The 22,442-nt window shown below is 37.6% G+C and overlaps 2 protein-coding genes across 2 annotated transcripts in view; one reads left to right on the forward strand and one right to left on the reverse strand.

Annotated features, from left to right (window-relative positions):
* The window catches only part of LOC140165100 (hepatocyte growth factor-regulated tyrosine kinase substrate-like), a 25,992-nt gene extending 6,511 nt beyond the window's left edge, over positions 1 to 19,481 (reverse strand). The window contains exons 1-15 of the mRNA XM_072188527.1: positions 19,287 to 19,481; positions 15,530 to 15,614; positions 14,060 to 14,135; positions 13,392 to 13,484; positions 12,243 to 12,363; positions 11,045 to 11,097; positions 10,503 to 10,571; positions 9,331 to 9,455; positions 7,613 to 7,706; positions 6,591 to 6,686; positions 6,217 to 6,291; positions 5,522 to 5,563; positions 5,012 to 5,197; positions 3,513 to 3,726; positions 2,708 to 2,880 (exon numbers count right to left, since the gene is read on the reverse strand). Coding sequence (XP_072044628.1) covers positions 2,708 to 2,880; positions 3,513 to 3,726; positions 5,012 to 5,197; positions 5,522 to 5,563; positions 6,217 to 6,291; positions 6,591 to 6,686; positions 7,613 to 7,706; positions 9,331 to 9,455; positions 10,503 to 10,571; positions 11,045 to 11,097; positions 12,243 to 12,363; positions 13,392 to 13,484; positions 14,060 to 14,135; positions 15,530 to 15,614; positions 19,287 to 19,329 — 1,545 coding nt within the window. The 5' untranslated portion in view covers positions 19,330 to 19,481. The remainder of the gene's footprint in view (positions 1 to 2,707; positions 2,881 to 3,512; positions 3,727 to 5,011; positions 5,198 to 5,521; positions 5,564 to 6,216; positions 6,292 to 6,590; positions 6,687 to 7,612; positions 7,707 to 9,330; positions 9,456 to 10,502; positions 10,572 to 11,044; positions 11,098 to 12,242; positions 12,364 to 13,391; positions 13,485 to 14,059; positions 14,136 to 15,529; positions 15,615 to 19,286) is intronic.
* Positions 19,482 to 20,447: 966 nt separating this feature from the next.
* LOC140165105 (T-complex protein 1 subunit zeta-like) overlaps positions 20,448 to 22,442 on the forward strand; it is a 328,487-nt gene continuing 326,492 nt past the window's right edge. Inside the window, exon 1 of the mRNA XM_072188533.1 lies at positions 20,448 to 20,459. The gene's annotated coding sequence lies outside the window, so the exon portion shown is untranslated. The remainder of the gene's footprint in view (positions 20,460 to 22,442) is intronic.

Consider the following 22,442-nt stretch of genomic DNA (forward strand, 5'->3'; position numbering starts at 1 on the left):
CTTCTTTCCCTTCCCGTCGCCAAAAAGCCCTTAGGGGGTTAGGGTTAATAGAGTGACAAAATTGCTTTTTTCACATGTTTTTTTCAATATTTTAAAAAAAGGGACGAATTTCAAAAAAATAAAAAAACCTTCCCTAAGTTCATGTCTCTTCTTAAATGAAAAGCTAACTGATTTTTTTTACTCCGAACAGATTTTTTTCTAAGTTGTCACAAAAAAATTGGGTAAAAAAGTGAATTTTTGTGATTTTTTCAAAAACTCCAGATTTTTGAACAAATCTGACTTCACCATGGGATTCCTTGGCTCATTTCCTTTCCAAAAAAGGTATAGTTTTATATACTTTTGACATACAATTCAGAAATAATGATGCTCGAAAAGGTCCATGGTCTCTCCCATTACACTGGCCTTAAGGGATCTGGAATTAGCGTTTTGAGCGTTTCGACAGTACTTTTTGTGGGACATGAGAGCACATCAGACATATCGAATACGAAGAATGTCTATCTGATATCAAAAATAATTTTTTGAAATTCACGATATAATACAAATTTTATGACAAATTATTAAAATGTGATATTGTTCACATTTTTGATATATAACAGCCCTCGAAGTAAATTTTAAAAATCTAATGATATATTCTTAAAGTGTATGTAGTTGGGAGGAAAAGCCGACGATCAATTGAAAATTTTGACCTTTCATTCTGAAGATATGGATTTTTTCCCAAAAAGACCTAATTTTTTGGTGTTTTGGGAAAAAAATCCATATCTTCAATACGAAAGGTCAAAATTTTCAATTAATTGCCGGCTTTTCATCCAACCTACATACACTTTAAGTGTAAATCATCAGATTTATAAAGTTTACTTCGAGTACTGTTAAATATCAAAAATATCAATTTTTAATCATTTGCCATAAAATGTGTATTACATTGCTAATTTCAAAAAATCAAAATTATTTGATATCAAAAGGACATTCTTCGTATTCAGAATGCAATTCGATATGTCTGATGTGCTCTAATGTCCCACAATAAATACTGTCAAAACGTTCATACCCCATCCCTTAATTCCCTTTGACAATTTTTAATCTAAACAAACATCCCAAACCAACCATAAACCAAAATCTGAGGTGCAAATTACACACAACTTGCAACCAGCCATCATTTATTTAATTCAAGTCATTTCATAACAAACCTCAAATGCAACAACCTGCTTTTGTTGACGATCCTATTATATTAGTAAAGAACATGGAAAATTTCTGTAAATCATATAATACTGAAAACTGAAAAGCTGTTTTCATACTTGCGTTAATTGAGTTATTTGCCTTGCGAAAGGTATATTGTGACGTGCATGTATGAGATCATCTTTGACCGATTTACTTTTACTGGCTTTCTTTCATGCCTGACTCTTCCCTTCCATTCCCCGTTATGACTTGACATGTATAACAGCAGCCATATGTTAAAGAGGTATTAAAGTGATGTGTGTATGCGATCATCTTTGGCCAGTTGACTTTTACTGGCCCTCTTTCATACCCAGTAGGGTCTTTGCAGGAGGTTAGTGGGGTTGAACCCCCATTGATTTGGTTTGATCAACCCCCAAACAGAAAATTTCACCCCACCCCTAAAACCAGCCCCACCAAAAGAAAATTTCAATTCTCCTGCCCCCATAGTGGAAATTGCTCCAGTAAACAAAAAACTTTTACCTTATTTGGGGCAAAAATGGTGTAAAATTTAATATTGTGTGTATGTGATCATCTTTGGCCAGTTGACTTTTACTGGCCCTCTTTCATACCCAGTAGGGTCTTTTCAGGAGGTTAGTGGGGTTGAACCCACATTGAGTTGGTTTGATCAACCCCCAAAAAGAAAATTTCACCCCTTCCCTAAAACCAGCCCCACCAAAAGAAAATTTCAATTCTCCTGCCCCCATAGTGGAAATTGCTCCAGTAAACAAAAACTTTTACCTTTATTTGGGGCAAAAAAGGCGTAAAATTGAATATTGGCCTGGTAACCACAAAATTTCACCTTCACTTTGGGCTAAAATAGTGTACAATTTACCAATTGTTTGCGCTTTGCATGCAATACGGGATTAAAATGATGCCCACCAGGAATTTTTTGCCCCCTCAGACAACTTGATATGCCACTGAAAATGTAAAATACCCCCATTAAGGATTTTTACAAAGACCAGAATTTTCATACATATCCTTCCCTTCCATTCCCCATCATGACTTGTTATGTACATCATCAGCCATTTCTTTTGTCTCATTTTAGTTTCTGAGTTTCTCTATATCTGACAAATTAAATTTACAATGTGTGACCTGCTCCCACAAAATGAACGTAAAGTTGCAAATTGAGAGTTTCAAGACGTTCCAACTGTTGAGTAGCTGTTCTTTGTTTGAAGACACTGTATAGTCAGTGGTATGTCCTTTGTGAATGAGGACGTAATATGATATACTCTGTATTCAATTCTGTCCCCATTCATAAAGGACTTGCAACGCTCATTTTGTGGGAGCAGATCACATATTCTCTTCACTTCTACTTCCTGTTTCAGATTCTCGTTAGTCTATGCGAGTGATTTCTAAGAATCGCTGCTCCTTCCTCATCTCTCTGTTTTTTTCAGTCAACCTCACCTCATCTCACATCCTGTGTCATCTACAGAGGTCATTCCTAAGAACCTCTGCCCCCTCCCCCACCCCACCCCCTTTATTTTGCAATAAATCTTACCTGCTTCTTCTGTCTCATAACTTCTAGTTTCTGGGCCAACTGAATCTGCCGTACTCTTTCAGCCTCCTCTGCTTCACGTCTTAGTTTCTCCCGGTGGTCCTCTCTCAAGGCATCAAGAGCTTCACGAGCATCTCGGATTTGAGCCAGTTTGTCTTGCAAAGTCTCCATTTGAGCTGAAATCACAGAATGAAGAATAATATGCCATATTCTATACATCTATAATAGATAAGTGCTATTCTGCATGCACGATTCTTGGAAAAGGATGTAATTTGATCTGTTCTTTGAGATAAACAGGTCAACTTATTTTGTGTTCAATTTACCCAACCTTAAATGTTACACAAGAAAGAGGAATAATGATTTCAATCTGTAAATGTTACCAATTAAATTTATTTAACCTTTCCTCCTAGTCTATATTTGGCCAATTGGCCCCAAACAGGTATTGAACTCAGGAACTTCTCAGGCGCGTATCCAGGAATTCGTAGACCGGGGGGCGCAAAGTAGATCTTTGAAAAATACAATGTATGTCCGCAAAGCGGACATCCCGGAGCGCTTGCGCGACGCAGGTGGGTGTGTGCCCCCCTCAGAAGTGAGAAACTTTTACAAAATGAAGCCCTAATTGAAGCCATTTGGTGGACCATGGCACTATTATTATGTAAAATTTCTCTCCTCTCTTTCTCTCTTCCCTCTTTCCCTTCCCTTTCTCTCCTCTCCTTTTTTTTTTATCCAAGGCGCGCCTTCGCCCCCCCTGGATGCGCCTGCTTCTGCACCATATGTAAATGCTCTAACCACTATACCATGTCCTTACCTCTCCTCTCTTCCCTTCCATGGAGCAGTTTCAGCAGCTGTGGATGCATATTATTTAATGTCTGGAACAACCCTTGCACCGTGGTATCGCTAGCGATACTACGCCCTCTAGACTCGTTGCTTCGCATTCGGTTGAGGAATACATCAATGTTGGCGGTAACAGCTCGTAAGAATTCTTCGTCATCGTTGACTTCACCGTTGTGGAGCTGTAGTTGCTAATAAAGAATATGAAAAAATGTAAATCCATGGAAAAAATACCAACTTTGTAAACAATTTCTTTCCATTTAAATTCAGTGGGGTATTGTGACCAAAATGCTGGGGTGTGGAATAAAAAATTCTTTAGTCATTAAGATAGCCTGCAAACAGATTTTTTTTTCTTTCAATCCTCAACCATGGTCACCTCAAGCAAAACTTCTGGGGTTTGAAATATTGAAGGCCTTCATGAGATGTTTTTATTTCTTTTAAAATTAAAGGCCTTAAAAATTATTCATATGAATCCTTGTCAGTACCAGGTTATGTATTCATCACAGGCTTAAAGCATTGTACATTGTAGCTGCCACTGAACAGCACCAGTGCTATCTTCCACTATTAAGGGGGTACTACACCCCTGCCCAATTTTGTGCATTTTTCTCAAAAATTACAGCACGTTGGTGACAAGTAAGATATGTATATTATAGGGGCAATGACTACAACTACTGTGCTGAAAATTCAGCAACTCAAAGCAAGTAATTATTGATTTATTGATCAAATATTTGTTTTCCCTCCTTTTTGACTGTAACTCCACAACTGTTGTAATAACTGTTGTGCTGAAATAAAATTTTCAGTGCAGTAGTTGTAGTCCTTGCCCCTATAATAAACATATCTTACTTGTCCCCAATGCGCTATAATTTTTGAGAAAAATGCAAAAATAGACACAAAATTGGGCAGGGGTGTAGTACCCCCTTAAAGAGAAAAATTATCACATGCACTGAATATTACCAATTTCATGTAATTTTAGGCATCTTGTCCTTCGGTGATCACTAGGTGAACTTGGCCTTGACCTGAGCAGGTAATTCAATATCTGAATTTTGTTCAATATCACCATGCCATGCCAAATTTGATGTATTTATAACACAATGCACAATCGTTGCTCCTAGTATCACAAGATATTTATTGGAATGTTTTTGATGACAGGACATGTCGCATTGTAGAATGGGCCATTCCATTTAAATTCCACACTACCCCTGTGGAAGATTTAGCTAAAGTCTTCCACAGAGGGAGTATGAGTTTTGAATAGAATATACATATGAGTAACTTCTATTTGAAATACTCACTCCAGTTGTGGAAGATATAGATAAAGCCATAATAAAGGGGGAGTATGGGTTTCAAAATGATTAACCCTGAATAATTACATTAGAAAAACATACTCCCCCTATGGAAGATATTTGCAAAATCTTCCACAGGGGTAGCATGGATTTTAAATGGAATAGCCCAATTCATCACTACTTGTCATCAACTCACTTCTTGGACTTGGACTCTGTTAGCGCTCTGGGCATATATTGGTTGTGCTGCAACCTGTTGCGATGGAGGAGCACTAGCAGGTGTGGGATCCGGTGCCCCCATAGGAGCAGATGGGGCTGTAGCCACAGCAGTCTTCGTCTCTTCTTGTCTCTGCTCCCAATAGGGTCTGTTCAGGTATCGAGCCAACTAGGAAAGAAAAACACAGAAGTTCGTACAGGTTTTTATTCAAACTAAATTCATTTACAAATTAAACACTATTGGAGAGAACACCAGTTTTTTTTAACCCACTGTAATTTATTATAGTGCAATATCTTAGTGATTTATAATACACTACAAAAACCCACATGGCCTTTGCACTAGATCAGATTCTGATCACCGACCACTGAAAATCGCAGTGGATAACTGAAGATGCAGTGGTTGATTCAACAGAAAAATGTACACAAAAATGTTGAACTAGATGCTGGCTATATTAACATTTTCAGCAAACAGCATACATCAACTTTGACTCACCTCTGGGTCCAAGTCGGAGTCAATCGCTGGAGCCGAAGAAGCCTGCAATATAAAGGGAAAAAATACACAAAACATGAACACTTTTCATCTTGTTTATAGAAGTTTGTTTCAGACTATCCTCTGTATCAAGTATTGAGTATCGAGTTGTATTGTTTTGGCATGAAAAGTCTTAGTAGCGCAAAACAAAAACAATCATCCTTAAAACCTGAACTGATTTTACATGAATACTCATTAAGGCAGGTCAGAGGGGAGCATGGCCTAGTTGTATTTACACTCAAATATTGAGATAAATTAAGTTGGCACAAAAGAGGGATTGTATGGGTTCTATAAAGAGAGCCAAAGACTTGATACGAGGGTGTCATTTCTACCCCATGTGCATGATTTATCTCGGAAGGTGGAAAATGCCCAAAACTTTTGTTTTGATATATTATTGGTTTTCACTCAAGAACCGCAAGACCTATGGATGTTTAAATGCGTAAATTTGCTATCTTGACTCATTTCCTACAAGATCAATGAATTAATGTTAAGAAGTACACTGCAGTGTTAATTTAGTTAAATGGCTAAAACTGGAAAAATATGGCTCCTGCCAACCCACTTGCCTTAGGCACACGGTTTAAATAGCAAGTTAATTTAACAAATTTTCTAACACTTTTTGTTGGTCAATTCATTCTCATTCACTTTTTTAAGATACTTACAGACGTGTTAGAATAGGTACTAGATGCCGGTGCCGATGACGATGTCACTGCACTGGAGCTGCCATCTTTCTTTAACTGAAGGTAGAAAACAACAGATTTTTTTCCTAGTTAACCCCATGAGAACTACCTGCTGATTGGCCAAAATGAATATTGTGTCCAATTTTGAACCAATCAAGGAGGGTATTAATACGATACAAATTACAAATTCATGTAAATTCCTTATTTTTGTCTTAAATACACATCTTTTGGCTGAACCACTAGCAAGCTGTGTTAACACATTTATGACAATGACAAAGGTACAAAAATCTGAATTTTGATGATTTTTACGACCTGAATGGGCCTTTAAGATAGGAAGAATTGAAAGTATCACCTACCAAGTGTTTATTTTCAGCTTCATCAAGAGACAACGCCATGGCCAGCTGCAATTCCTCCTCTTCTTGAATCTCAATCTCACTCTTCTGTGGTGGCAGCTATCAACAGTAAGATACACAAATGGCAGGGTTGATGATTTTTTTTTAATTTAAATTTTAAAAATCAGATATTTTTTATTTAAATCAGATTTTTTTTCCAATAACTGAGGTACCCCATAATAAATTCAAAAGCGACCAGTGGAATATTAGACATATGGTATTCACAAAAAATCAAAACCTGTTTTTACATGTGAAAATTTCAAAGAAAAAAAATTGGTAAAATCTTGGGGAAAAAACCTGTTGAATTCTGCACCTTGACAATGAATTTTTAGCAATAAATAAAATGACATCATAGAGGTATTTCACTTGTATCTAAAAGTTGTTAGGAATTAGGAATGAAATAAAACAGTCAATTTAAGAAAGAAATTAACTTAAATTGATTGAAAATGGTAAAAAATAAAAAAAGTTGAAAACCCTGATTGCAATCATTTGGAAAAACTTGGTTTCACTTTCCATATGTCAAAAAGGTGGAAGCGCACTAAGGCTGTGACCTATCGGGTAATGATGTATTCGGGTACCCAAGGTAAATTTCCGGTGGGTAACCGGGTACCCGTATCAAACGTAACGAAAAAAATACAAATTCAATGCATTTTGAAATCATTAAAAGAGTATGACACGAGAACAAATTTATTCAAAACACATAGGCCTACTTTTTTTTTTTTTTAATTTTTCAACAATGAATGATCCTAGCATTTAGCTCTAGGTCCAGGGACACTACAAAGCCGAAAAAACTAAATAACCTAAAAAAATAAATAAATAAATTAAATTTTTTTTTTTTTAAATTCGGGTAATCCATAAATGGAATTTGTATCCGGGTAGAGAAAAACGGGCGGGTACCCGAATATCCGGGCTTGAGTCACTGCCTTATTTAAAAGCGCACATGAATTAGCCTAATCAAAATCAATAAAGCAAAGAAAGCAAATTACCTGAGACTGCTGAGCAAGAGGACTGTTCAAGTATTCAGCAGGTAAGTCACTCTCCTTGGTCCCAGCTGGCCCAGGGGTACCACCGGGAGTTTTACTGCAAGAAAATCAAAAGAAATAACAAATTATTAATGCAATAAAATAATCCAGCAGTTAGAATTTTGGAGAATAATTCTTCATCGGTAGCAAGGACTTAAAATTGTGTCTAAATGAAAAGAAACATCTATACTTTAAGATACTTACAGATGTACACTAACGTGTACTGAGGCTTGTGGATCCACGTTTAGGTGTTGTGCCTGTGTGTAGCGCACTATAAATCACTGCATTTTTTTTTACTAGAATAGGTACTTGATGCAGGTGCCGATGATAAAGTCACTGCTGTTTGACTTTGGCAAGACTCATTTCCCTTGACCATGTCAATTAAGGTCAGGGTTGCCAAAAGATTTCAGCCCGAATCGCGGGTCAAATAATCAAAAAGTCGCCCCATTTTTCTCTTTACCATTGGTTTCTATGGGGCAGGAAACTTTCGGAAGTGGCTGGAGCAAATGTTGAAAAGTCGCCCAATTTTTTTTCTTAACCATTGGTTTCTATGGACAGGAAATTGTCTGAAGTCGCAGGAAAAATCTTCAAAAGTCACCCAATTGGGCTACCAAATCACGGGTTTGGCAACCCTGGTTAAGGTAACATGTCCATGTCCTGGATATCAGGTGGCTATGTATCTTCCTATAGTGTCATTAAGTGCAGGTCACAGAAAGGACACCCCCCCCCCCAAGGAATGGACTATTCCAGTTGAAATCCATACACCCTCTATAGAAGACATGACCTCAATATTCCACAGAGGAAGTGTGAGTTTTAAATGGGGCTTCCTGAATGGGTGACTCCGTTTGAAATCTACACCCATTGAGTGGAAGAATAAGGTCATGTCTTCAATAGGGGATGTATGGATAATGTAAAAAAGCCTATACTTGATTTCATAACAAATTGGGTAGTGACGTAGATGTGTATGTCACTCAGGCCTGAGAGTGCGACTTTGAAAAAATATCTGTTTTTGGCGAACGGAAGGTCTGGAACAGCTTAAAAAATCTGAAATTATTTAAACCATACATACTTTTGTACACAACAAGTGTAGAAAAAAAAAAACTGGAAGTTGAAAAAAAGATCTGGAAACAGATTAAAATCTGGTCTCTCACACCCCTGATGTTGTGGAGCACAAACATAATCGCATACGGCATATACAACATTCTTTAACAATTCTTTCCAGCAATCTTATTGGTTCTTAACTGTGTGATATGACATGATACTCATAGGCGCTATTTGAACCAATCGGAGATGCACAGCAACAACGGGACTGATCAATTCTAAGCCCTAGGTAATTCCTTGTAAAATGCAAGATTTAATTTGATTAAAATTTGGTACACTAAGTGTTTAACAATGAAAATAAAAGTAATGTTTTAGTCGCTGTTATGCATCATCTCATATAACACAGGCAACATTATTTTTGGCCATGTTATATGAGATGATAGATGCACAACAATGGCTAAAGCTAGGCAATACATTTATTCTCTAAATGCACAAAGATGGTTTGCCGGCATGCTTCTGGCGCAACTGCATGAAAGCACTGACATCACTACCAAACTCAAGGTGAAATGAAGTATAAGTGACACACCAGATGGTGAAATCAAAATGAGGATTATTAAAGACTTTGTTTAGCCCTTCCTTACCTTGTAAGCTTATCATAACATGGCTCGCAGACTCTAACAGCTTTTTCAATTCCAAATTTGGGAATGGGGACTTGCTTGGTTGTGCATTTGTTGCAGAAGATCTGACCACAATGACGACAGTGATGCTGGAAAAAAGGAGACACACACAGTCAAGAATAGCTTCACTGCTCTGGGATGTAAGTGAGTATAACAGATCCCCTTCCTGAAAATCGACCTGGCCCTTAAGCAGGTGGCCAAGAGCTTGCATACAGCTTTCAGCATTTGTGGGGGCTCGTCCGGGAAAACACGCTACAGCAGGGATCAAATGGGCATCATTCCCTTTTTAAAAGTACTACTTGTTTTGCTCTTTTCATGCTGTTAATACCTTGCTTTCTTTGAAAATTTAATTCTAAATTTGTTTTAAATTAATGAATTTGTTAAATATTTTTTAAAGACCCCATTACGGGAAACTTATATCCTGATTAATTAAGTTACCAAAATTTTGGAAAAATTATGACACACAACAAAAGCACTGTTCTTATTACTTTTTTTGTGTCAGAACAATCTGCGTAAGTTTTCCAGCAGAAACATTTTGTCTCTTTGTTGCACAAAGGTTGTAAGTGCATTTCTGACCATTTTTCAAGAGAAGCAATTTTGAGAAACTACACATATATCACATCAAATGAAGCTGGAAATGTGTCTGTTAGTGTTCTCACAAGGCTATGCTTGTGTGCCTTTTTTTAGTACAAAACTAGCTTGTGTCGATTTTTTCTTGTGTCTAGGCACAGAAGCAAGAACTTCATGGGGGGGGGGGTATAGAGCTCATTTTTGAAGGTATTGAAAAAGGCACACAAGCAACAACCAGTGACAACACCAAAACAGACACACAAGATGGAAAAAAAAGATACAAGAGGTCCGTCAGGCGTCCGTCACATGTCCGTCGGGTCAAAAAGACACACAAGAAAAGTCACACAAGTCTCACAGACACACAAGTATACCTGCGTGAGTATGGGTGTTCTGAAGAGGGCAATCTATGTTCACATCATTGTCTAAACGTTATTCAAATTTTGACACCTCTAAACCTTTTAAAAGCCTCCAAGGACTTTATCAGCCATTTTTGACAGTATTTTAAACCCTTCTGTTGTATCTGGGGGCTACTAGTATACTTTTCTATGACCGGGGAGTACTCTCACCTTGCGTTGTACCACGCTGAACTCAACACGGCAGGTATGGCAGCGTTCACCATCCACCCAATCAGGAGCCTGCAAAATCAGACATTAAATTACGTAAGAATACAACAATACGTACAGACAATTTGCGAAATGACATTATCAAACAGGCTCCTAAATGAAACATTTACACTTTTGAGTTGACAACAATAATATCTTCAGCCTTACTGACTATTCTTACCATATCTCTAGATTGGTTCAAAACAAGATATACCCCTCTTTGTAACCAATTAACCCCATGAGAACTACATGCCGATTGGCCGAAATAAATATTGTGTCCAATTTTGAACCAATCAAGGAGGGTATTAATAAGATCATCTGCAAATGCAGTTTGACCATAAATAGTTTAAAGCCCATTCATAACTGGCAATTGAAATGAGCATTTCAAGTTATCAACCAATCAGAAATGCTGTTAGATGACCAGTTCTTAGAGGCTGATAATTTAGTGCCAATGGGGCTAGTAAAGATATACAGGTAGACTTGCAATATAAATTATATCATCTTACCCGTTCCGCAACAAACATTGCATCTGCTTCTCTCAGCGGAGGAAAACTATGTCCTACAATAACAAGAGAAACATGCAATGATACACATCGGTTCAAATATCCATTACTGTATAACTTATACTAAGTAAGGGTGGGTAGATTTCTCTTGGGCGACGAAAAAAGAAAACCCTGTTCTACGGGCCCGACCGACCCAGAATTTGAACAAATTGGGAAACAAAATTTCCTGTACAAATGAATGTTGACCCAAATTTCGGAAATTTCAGGAACAAATTTTTTTGGGTATTTCCTCAAACTGCAAATAATTTACAGATTTTGGTGATTTTTGGGGCATTAAAAAAAAAAAAAAAAAAAAAACCGACCCTACTTGAAAGGTCCATCCGCACGTAGAACAGGGTTTCTTAGCTATACTTTGACCAACAAAAATCATCCAGATAACTTGAGGCAATTTTCATCTTTGGGCAGGAAAAACTTCCTATGTGCTTGTGGCCCCTGAACATGTTTAAAACAAAACAGCCAACAGGTTACATCTATAGGAAGTTCTGCTTAAAACATGTTCAGGGGCCAATGACATATAGGAGGTTTTTCCTGCCCAACAACAATGTTTATATATAGTCTTTCTGAGTTGAACATCAGGTGTAAAACAGCTACATGTAAAAGTAGTACTCTGCCTGTCACAGATCCCGGGGATGGAGTCCCCTAATATTTTGATATGGGGGATGGTCCATACAATCACCCCCCCCCCCCACCATGTTGATGCCTATATGTGGGGTTCTGACCAAATTAACCTCCTCTTTTGCAGCATATTTCAATTTGGCTTTAATATGTTAAAAATTTGTGGGTACAAAAATACTGTCCCCAAAAGGTGTTTTTTCCAACCCCATCCCTCCCAATGTCAAAAAGATATCTACACCACTGGTGCCCATTTTAAACAAGTTTGGCTCACACAACATAGCAGTGTCGCATGCTGACACCTATTTAAAAACAAAAGCGCAGTGATTAATAGTGCACTACGCACAGGCACAATACCTAGACGTTGATCCACAAGCCTCAGCACACTTTTATGACGAAATACCATCATTCAATTCCGAAAATGTAAAAATGAAAACACAATAAAAAACAAAATGCGGAAAACTGATTTTCCAAAGGGCTTATGGATATAAATGGAACAGCCCCATGCTGTCCCAAACAGATAGCTTACCTTCCACTTTGGCAGTGTTAAACGTATCCACAATGATCTTGAGGGCAGTCTCGTGACGGAATGCATGTGACCAAGCCTGAAGTAATTCCAATGCTTTGTTTTTCACTGCTTCGTTAGAAGACTGAAATGGAATCATATTAAAACTGTTATATGAGACACAATTATTACTTAAGCTGATCTACACTCCATCGCTGAGCAATGAGAAATTGGTATTTTACTATTAAAGAAGGCAGTATGCTTTTGCCAACGCAACAAAAAAAACCATTCTACCCGATTGGCAAGAAACTGATGGCTCAGTGAGTATAAATTCAGCTCTATTGAAGACTAATTTTGCGATTAAACAAAGATGGCACCACAGTGCTCCCTAATTGATTTGATGAGAGTGGTCTTCATTTCATTGATTTGTATCTAAAATTTTCTTTCTTTCTCTTCTTTCCATATAAGACAGCATGCTTACAAATGCTTAGGTGCATTATCTGATAAAGTTTGGTCTCAAAAATGACACAATACCAACCACAAAGAATTCATGAAAATTATTCAGAATCATAAACTTTAATACTTTCAGAACCTTTAACCACACTTTTTGAGCAATATAACTTGTACGTATTTGGGGTAACGTATCTGTCGTAATAACATATCTGTTCAGCATTCACCCTAAGTGCAATCACTCTAAGTGTTATATGCTCACGGAATCACTGCCCGGGGCAGCGTTATCTGTGTGGCTACTGGTCCGTGATCACATGCTTGGCATGCGGGGGATCTAAGGTTTGAATCCCAGGTCCGCTAAGTAACTTCTTTCTTCATCTTCTCTCCTTTTTCGTTTCTTCTTTAACTTCCGATAGCAAAAAGCAGGGTTGGGTGTTAGGGTTAGTCTTACAAGTGTACAATCTTGCTGACTAAATACCCATACTTGATCTGTCACCACCCAACGTACTAAAGTCTGGTATGACATTTGGCTTCATTTATCACTGCGTTTTTACTGAGGGGAATAGAATATATGTAATGTATCTGTTGCGACATGAACGCAACTACGAGCGACACAGAATTGGCATTTTGGACATTTTATGCTTTTGGCCTTGAAATCGGCTAGTATTATAACACTTTGTACACACTGTAAGATTCAAGTGTTAAGAGTTAACAGTCAGTTACCTTGATAAGATCTTTCATATCTTCCATAAATCTGTAGGTAGCAATCTCCTCATGAAGTCCATGACCACAATTCTTTACGCAAGACTCAAGAACCTGTATTTAATAAAACAATCAATCAAATAAATCATGTAAAGTTTACTTTTTCCAATTTTTTTTTAAATTACAAAAGGTTTTTAATGAGCAAAAGAATTTTCACCGTTTAAGAATTTTGGCATTCTGAATTATGATAACTTTTTAAAGGTTCTTCGTACATGAATATATTACAATTCGCAACTCATTTTCAAGGCATTAATTTTACCAAGTTAATTCAACACAATTTCCATAATCCTTCAGCATTCCTATTCTTCTTTGTTTTATATTGTTTTTTGACATGCAATCCACAAACCAGGTTACTTATGACTTTCAGTAGCGTTAGAGCAGTAGGGTTTAGGTTCACCGTGTCGTACAAGTGGAGTGTCCAACAAACACAGGGCTATCAATCCTACTGAAAGTGGAATGTGGTGGGACAACAAAACAGTTTTTTCTTTGCCTTATGCGTGTTAAGAACAATGATTAACAAGTTGCCAGTTTCTGTAGGACCTACATGCATGGTTCTGTTATCTCCAATCACATATTCAAACAAAATACCTTGCCTTACCTAAGATTGTAAGATAAAGAAACAGACCTACCTGTAATGCATACAGTACTACTCTTGGATTCTTATCAAATAGCTTCTTCCTCATAGTAGTAATGGCATATTTAGGTCTGTAGGAGACATAATAAGGTTGACATGTTTAGGATCCATGGATTCAAATTCGGCAACTAATTCTTGCAACAATTCTCATGGGATCGGATGGGCGTTTTCACATATTTTTTAGCACACATCAGATATATCGAATTGCATTTTTAAGTTTTTGAAATTCGCGATAAATACACATTTTACGGCAAATGATTAAAATTTGATATTTTTGATATTTATCAGTCCTCGAAGTAAATTGTATAGACCTTACGATGATATGTACTTTTATATAGCTGGGGTGAAAAGCCTTCCATCATATGAAAATTTTGACCTTTCATGTTAAAGATGTATATTTTTCCCCAAAACACCAAAAAAGTGTAGGTCTTTTGGGGGAAAAAATGCATATCTTCAACAGGGGTCGCGCTAATCTGTGTTTCTTATTTATTTTTCGGTTTTGTAGTGTCCCTGGACCTAGACCTAAATGCTAGGATCATTCATGGTTGACCTAAAAAAAAATTTGCATGATGTTTTGTGTTTTTAATATGAAAATTGATACTTTGTTTTCATGTCATACTCTATTAATATCAAAATGCATTTAATTTGAATTTGAAAAATAAATAACTAAATAAAAATTGAATTTCGGGCACCCGGGCAGGGTATTTCCTGCACGGGTAATATAATCTCGGGCGGGTACCCGCGAGCCCGCCCGAAAATGCCAGCCTTAATTGTAGCAACATTAATTATAACAATTCAGCAGTTAAACTGAGTGTAATGAGAAAGCTGGTGAGCACTACATTCCCTACAGCATATAAAACCGACACTCTGTATAATGAGAAATATGTCACACATGGGGACCAACAGAGTATAATGGTAACGGCTCCAAAATGAAACCACAATTGATGTGAATGACGTCTAAAAGCATGACTGCCAAAACTTTGCTCAACCATGACATTCAGAATCCCCACTTTTTCAAATCTTCTACTTCACTTTGATGATAGCCAGCATACAAAACTTTCCAGTCAATGTCAAGTAATTGGTTCAAGCAAGATGGAGTTTGTGTATGTACATGCTATAGTTTCTAAAAACCTAAGGCTGAACAATGAAAAATGTTTGTGTGTTTCCGGTAAAATAGGTCCTCTGAGGAACATTCGGTCCCTCATACTTTTTACAAGGCGAACCATTTAATTCATGATAAGTCAAATATGAGATGTCATATTAATGGAACTAACAAATTCTTGTAGCAAGTTTTTACAAGATAAGAAATATTTTCAGTTGGTTCTATTTCATTTTTGCTCTAGTATTCAAAAATATTTTTGGTGGCAGGGTATGAGAATGGGTCATCGGACAGGTTGTCCAGAAACACACAAATATTTTTGTCCAGCCTAATGAAACTCTTGACTTTGATGTTTTTAAGACTTACGTGACTTCTTTAGATCGAATCAAATCACATAATTGTAGTGTGGCATCCCAGTCTGGTTCTAACAGCAAAGAACTGGTTGCCCTTTCTGAAATTTAAAAATGGACAAAGTTATTGCACTCTATATTTACAGGGATGCGAGTAGCTCAGATCAAATTAAACATGCAGAAATTCACTAATCTCTAGGCTAGTAGTTCCAATAATTGGAACTCACGGCTCCAACCGTGAGTTCCCAGGAGCTATGTGCCGCCGCGATTTAGCGTGCATTCATCACCATTCACATATGGCCCATTTCACGGTTAGGCGCCACTTTTGGTGAAAAAAACTTGAAATTTTCAAAATGGATTAAATTTCATTTAATTGGGGTTTTCTTTTCCACATAAGACCAGATTTTCATAAAAAATATCATTTCCCAGCTTAAATCTCTCTACTTCTTGAAGAAAATTATAATTTATTATCTCATGTTATGTAATTTTTTAACAAATTTGATAAATATTGAGTAGTGAATATTTATACTTTTACTGTCCAATACATATATAATAGATATTTAAAATAAACAAGTATGTCATAGGCTCTCTTCTGACCAAATTTGGGCAAATTTTGTTGTGTAATGACAAATTTATGGCCACTTACATGTAATTTTTGTGGTAAAAGAGGGAAATTGACATGAAAAGGTTTACTCAACAATTTTAATAATCAATGAATGACTCTGATATTTCACAGCTTTGATGGTCATAATATGGGTAATGTTCACAAATAATATCAGCCAGTTTGAAAGCACAGGTCAAATTCAAGATTCTTATGTTTGTGCAATTTTGGATGTGACTGATGTCAATGTGAACGGAAACCACATACTGTAAAGTAGAGTATGTTTTAGAAAATAATGATTCAAAGAGTTTTCACACACTCAGTAAATTAAATGGGATATATTGAAACATATCAACCTGTGTTAGTGTTCATTTTAAAACATTGTTTACAATTTATAGAGGTGGATGTGACATTTTCAATTGTGAACAGAATATTTCATTATTATAAACAGTTTGCTTGTCAAAATATAAGCTTTAAAGCACTTCTAACACATATATTTTGATAGATTCTATTGAATTGAGCAATGCTAAAATGTTTTTCCTGACCCTTTATATTTTTGCCAAGCAAAATGTTTATAATACTGAAATATTCCGTTCACAATTGAAAATGTCACATCCGCTTCTGTAAATTGTATACAAAACTGTCCCCTAAAAGACAACAACAAAGCCATGAAATAATCATGTGTGACATGTATGAAATAATAAACCTATTTTAGAAAGTCAAATATCATGTTGTTTAAGTATTTTGGCCTAAAAACTACTAATTTTGAGGATGTGACATGTGAACGGAAATTGAAGCTTTTTGAATCTCCTGTCACAATTAAAGAAGGCATACTGAATTAAAAACTTATTGTGCCTTTTGATCCCCCACAAACTTGTAATGAAATAACTTCAAACTGGCATCCTAGTCCCATTCCTGTCTTAGTTCTTTGAAGAAACTATTTTGGATGTGACAGGTACCATGGATGTGACACATGTGAACGGAAACTTTGAAATGACATCTGCAAGCTAAGTTGATGAAGGAGTTTTCATTAAATGGTGTCATTAGATAGCTCATAGCAGGAGATTTTTAAAAATCAAGGAGAACAAATTCTGCCACTTATTTGTTAATAAATTATACTATTTGGAAAATTAATTGGATGTGACAAAATTGTGAACGGAATTTGTTGGCAAAAATTCAAAATATCGCTGTATCTACGTATTAAGAGCAACAAGTGTAATTTGTTCAACAAATAGTAACAAGACTCTGAACTTTACTAAAACACACTAGTTTGCCATTCATGTAAAGTATTAGTCGATCTATTCCACATTGAATAAGGTACATAGATGTGAACGGAAAATGTCACATCCAAATTCAGAAATTTAAATGGTTCTCATGCTAGTTTAACTGACAACTACTACTTTGTTCATGTATGGCTGTATAGTGCAACTTGTTCATTACATAAAAACAACAAAAGCAGCTGGTAGGCTCAACATAGTTTAAAGTGGCAGCATTGGAAAATAAATGTCTGTTTTAGGTTGCTAGTAAAATGTGGTTTTTGACCACTTCTGACCCCTCAGCGCCCTGAAAGATAAAAGCAGAAAGGCCGATTAAGCTAGTGGAGGTAGGCTATACAGAGACAATGAAAAATCACCAACAGTCAATTCTGTAACCCCATTATTTTTTACACACCAGGCCAGATACGTTGAAAATCAAAAAGTGGCGCCTAACCGTGAAATGGGCCATATGTACATAGTCGTGGAGTGGACTTTTCGCTGCTCATAAAAATCGCTCAAAAATCGTCTTTTTAAATATTCCTTTGGACAAAAGCTGATGCATAGAATAAGTTTAGCAATCACAGATGACATACATCAGTAACACAGGTTTCTAAAGTGAGAATTTTACCAGATATACTAATGCAAACTTGCCAAAATAAAACCCTGGACTGGAGGCACCCTATGGGAGTACCTACAACTTGAGAACAGTCCTCAAACGTTCGAAATTTGTAGTTACTACAACTACTACATGTACTAGTGATCTTGGTCAGTAACCTGTCGATGTTGTAACAATATGTATGCAATTGATGCTTCACTGGTTGAGATTTTGCCATGGCTCTTGTAGTTTGAAATAGTCCACGTTATACGATTGCGGTTGGCACAGCTGTTGACAGCTGTGTTCACTCAATCGATCCATTGATGTGTGTTGAGTGTCCCATGCACGCCATGTACGTACGTCGTACGTACTGTGTTATGAACATCGAGTACATGTTTGACTAAATTCCATCGTAATAATTAAACGAAGGTTCCTGCTTTTTATTCAAAATCTCGGATTTTGACTAAACTACAGCACCTACATGTAGAGTCTTGATTTTTGCTGGGTGTGTTTAACATACATTAAAATTGTGTAAAAAACAGAATTTTGACAAATTTTGAGGGTGTCCTCCACAGCAAATTGCAATGAATATGACCTAGCCTTAGTTAAAAGCTACTCGTTCATGAGCTATAATCAAATTAAGTATTTCGTGGCAAAACTGGAACATGTGCGTTGCGTCCATGTAGTGTACTAAGCGTGTACGCAGTGTAAGGCGTGTGTATACTTTCTTCTGTACCGCACTATATTCGTGTGTGTTTATCGCGGAGCCACCAGCGTTCACAGTGTTCCAGTTTGACCAAGAATTACTTAATTTGATTATAGTTCATGAGCTATAATCAAATTAATTACGGTAAGTATTTCTTGGCCAAACTGGAACATACATGTGCGTTGCGTCCATATAGTGTACGCGTGTACGCAATGATGCGTGTATGCTTGCTTCTGTACCGCGCTATGTGCGCATGTATTTATCGCGGAGCCACTAGCGTTGACAGTGTTCCAGTTTGGCCAAGAAATACTTTGATTATAGCTGATCATTATCATGATTATACATTTTATCATTATTGTAGATAATTAATTATTGATATGCCTACTTACAGTTTTATGGTGTAAGCTTATTTAGTTCATTCACTGTGCAATTCTGCTAATGTCATAAATTACAGAAGATAATCTTCTCCATGTAATACATTAATTAATTTTGTCAAGACTGAATGTATGTGTGAATGACGTGTGCCTAATTTATCCAATTACTGTGTACATTGACAATGTCATGAATGTTGAAGTATGTTGAATGTAGGACACATTATTTTGGATCAAAACTTACCCAGTTGTCGCTCGAATCCTGCTCTTGATGAGCCAGTGAACATCTTGAATCACCGATTATGTTCACAGCTTTGGAAACAAAGGATATCAATTAATTTAAACAATCGAAAGACCTTAAAAACAATACTTTAGATAACCAATACTGATTATCTATTGCCCTTGTACAATGTTGTCGTTCTCCCTGATCGGCAATTGATCGCCTTCCTGTTTGTGGTGTTGCCAGAAAAAGTCACCCAAAAGCACCCCCACAATATATAGGGTGGTACAAAATCACTCGTACAAACAACTCTGATTGATGGATAGACTATGCCATAGTCGAATTTTGATTTAAATAAAAATATGTTATTATTAATCATGATGAACGCATCCTGTTGAAACTCAAAATTATACTGATGTGTATTATAATTATTAGTAAAATGGTCATAAGGAGTCTATATAATTAGTGACAGTAAAAGTAAAGAATACTTAGGGCTGTGCAATAATTATCAGCCCCCTTCGGGGTAAAATTTCAAACGGCTCGCCAAAAATCGCTTGCCCCCCCTCTCGGCCCGCCAAAATCGCGTGCCCCCCCCCCCTCTCGGCTCGCCAAAAATTCTTTGCCCCCCCCCCCTTGAACATGCCAAATTTTTGGGATCCCAAATTCCAAACTTTAAATGGTCTAGATGCTATGTTGCGAGCGCAGCGAGCAGGACAATTTGCATATTTAAGCGTTTCCGTACCGTTTTCCTAAGCCTTTTTAAAGCATTTTATTAAAAAGGTGCCCCGTGAATGCGTGCCAAAAATCGCACCCCCCCCCTCTCGGCTTGCCAAAATTGCTTGCCCCCCTTTCGTCTCGCCAAAATTTCTTGCCCCCCCCAATTTTACCCTCCCCAGGGCTCATAATTATTGCACAGCCCCTTAGGGGCCAGGGGCTGTGCAATAATTATGACCCCTCACAAGCAAACTTCTGTACAAATTCAACTTATGCAAATGAATCAACCACATCTCATTATAACCCAATGACACCACCAGCTCAAATTACATCCCATTGAAATACATGTTACTGATGTAAAGTAGAAAAAACATTACTCAAATTTCAAGGGCTGTTTGTAAAAAATTGCAAGTTTTTCTGAGGTTTTCAAAGTTTTTCTACTGAAATTTAAGGTTTATTCAAGCTACTTGTGTAGGAAGTACAAGTGGAGACAGTCAAATGTTGATGGACAAAAGTAATATGCATGAGCATTTTTCATAGTCCAGAACAAATTTTCTTGAAAATGCACCTGATTGGTCAGTTCAGTGCATTTGTAATGTGAGCAGCTCTGTGTGTACTGTTGGTTGGTGGTTTCCTAACTGTGCAATTGATCATCATGGTGGTGTTCTCTTAATTATTTGTACAGTGCCAATGGTGAAAGTTTGATTGTGCCCCCGGGGGTAAAATTTCCAAACGGCTCGCCAAAATCGCTTGCTCCCCCCCTCTCGGCCCGCCAAAATCGCTTGCCCCCCCCCTCTCGGCCCGCCAAAAATTCTTTGCCCCCCCCCCCTTGAACATGACACATTTTTTGGGATCCCAAATTGCACACCTTAAATGGTCTAGATGTATGTTGCGAGCGCATCAGCGAGCAGGAAAATTTGCATATTTAAGCGTTTCCATACTGTTTTCCTAAGCCTTTTAAGAGCGTTTTATTAAAAAGGCTTGCCCCCCCCCCTCTCGGCTTGCCAAAAATGGCTTGCCCCCCCCTTTCGGCTCGCCAAAAATTTTTTTGCCCCCCCCCATTTTACCCTCCCCCCACACACACACACCCAGGGCTCATAATTATTGCACAGCCAATATGTTGAATGCAACATATTTTGCATAATGGCTCACTTTAATACTGAACTGAATCGCACGAGTATAATGGTGCGGACTAAATATCATATTGGTGTAGAGCCCGTACTCAGGGAATGTATAAGGGGCTGTGCAATACAGCATGTTAATAGGCCGCTCCCCCCGTGGTCAATTCTCAAAATGGTCAACCAAAACTCTTTTCTTCCTCTCCTTTACATAATTATGCAAGATGGAAACCCAAATTAAAAATCTTAAATCATCTTACCATGATGCAAGTTTATGCCTATTTGAACACACTTTTTCCTACACCATTTTTTAAAGACCCATTCGGTGATCCTAGCGAAAGTGTAAAAAAAAATACAATTGTTTATAAATTGCTTAAAAGTGAAGGATAAATTATTCAAACTGTCATTTGGTATTTTTTAAATGACAAATTTGGCAAAAAACGAAGAAAACAGCAGTACTGACGAAGTTGAAGCCCCATTCAAATACATGTATGTAGCTATTTTAGTACTGTCAGTATCTAAATCACATATTCGTGTAAAATGTCTTATTTTGTCTTAAATAAACGGCTTTCGGCTGAACCACTCGCAGGCTATGTTAGCACATCTATGACAATGACAAAGGTACCAAAATCTGAATTTTGATGATTTTTACGATCGTCCGGATGAGCAAACGGTGCCCAAAACATCTGATCATTACCAAAAATCGCTTGTACCCCGACCTGCCAAAAATCGCTTGCCCCTCCCCCCTCGACCTGCTGAAATCCCCCCCCCCCGACCAGTGGCGTAACTAGGGTTGGTAGCGCCCGGGGCAAGAAACAAAATTGGCGCCCCTACCCCCCACCCAAGAATATCTTAGAAGCGGGCAGTGGCGTAGCTAGGGCTTGTGGCCCCCAGGGCCAACGTAATGCCCCCTCCCATTCTTGAAACAATTGGGCGCTCGGAGCGCGCGAAATTTTGGACAAATAAGGTAATAAGGTCTATCACTAATTAATTTTGGTTACTAGAAGTTATCGGTCTTTCGTGTTCTTTCAATTGATTTTGTGTTGAAATGCGCGCGAAGCGCGCGAAAATTTTGACTTTCATCACTTGGAGGGGCGCAGAATCGATACTGAATTGGTCAATTTGGCGCCCCTAATGGTAGCGCCCGGGGCACGTTGCCCCCCTCTGCCCCCGCTAGTTACGCCACTGCCCCCGACTGCCAAAAGATATTTGCCCTCCAGTGGCATTTCATTTGGGGGGGCAGGCATATATGTTTGGCAGTGACGTACTTTGCCCTGCTCCCCACCCCCACCCCAAAAAAAAACCCATGAAAACTAAAGTAGGCCTACTTCTGAGAGTTATTAATTAA

This window comes from Amphiura filiformis, chromosome 11 (genome assembly GCF_039555335.1).
Source record: "Amphiura filiformis chromosome 11, Afil_fr2py, whole genome shotgun sequence".
NCBI classification, from domain to species: Eukaryota; Metazoa; Echinodermata; class Ophiuroidea; order Amphilepidida; family Amphiuridae; genus Amphiura; species Amphiura filiformis.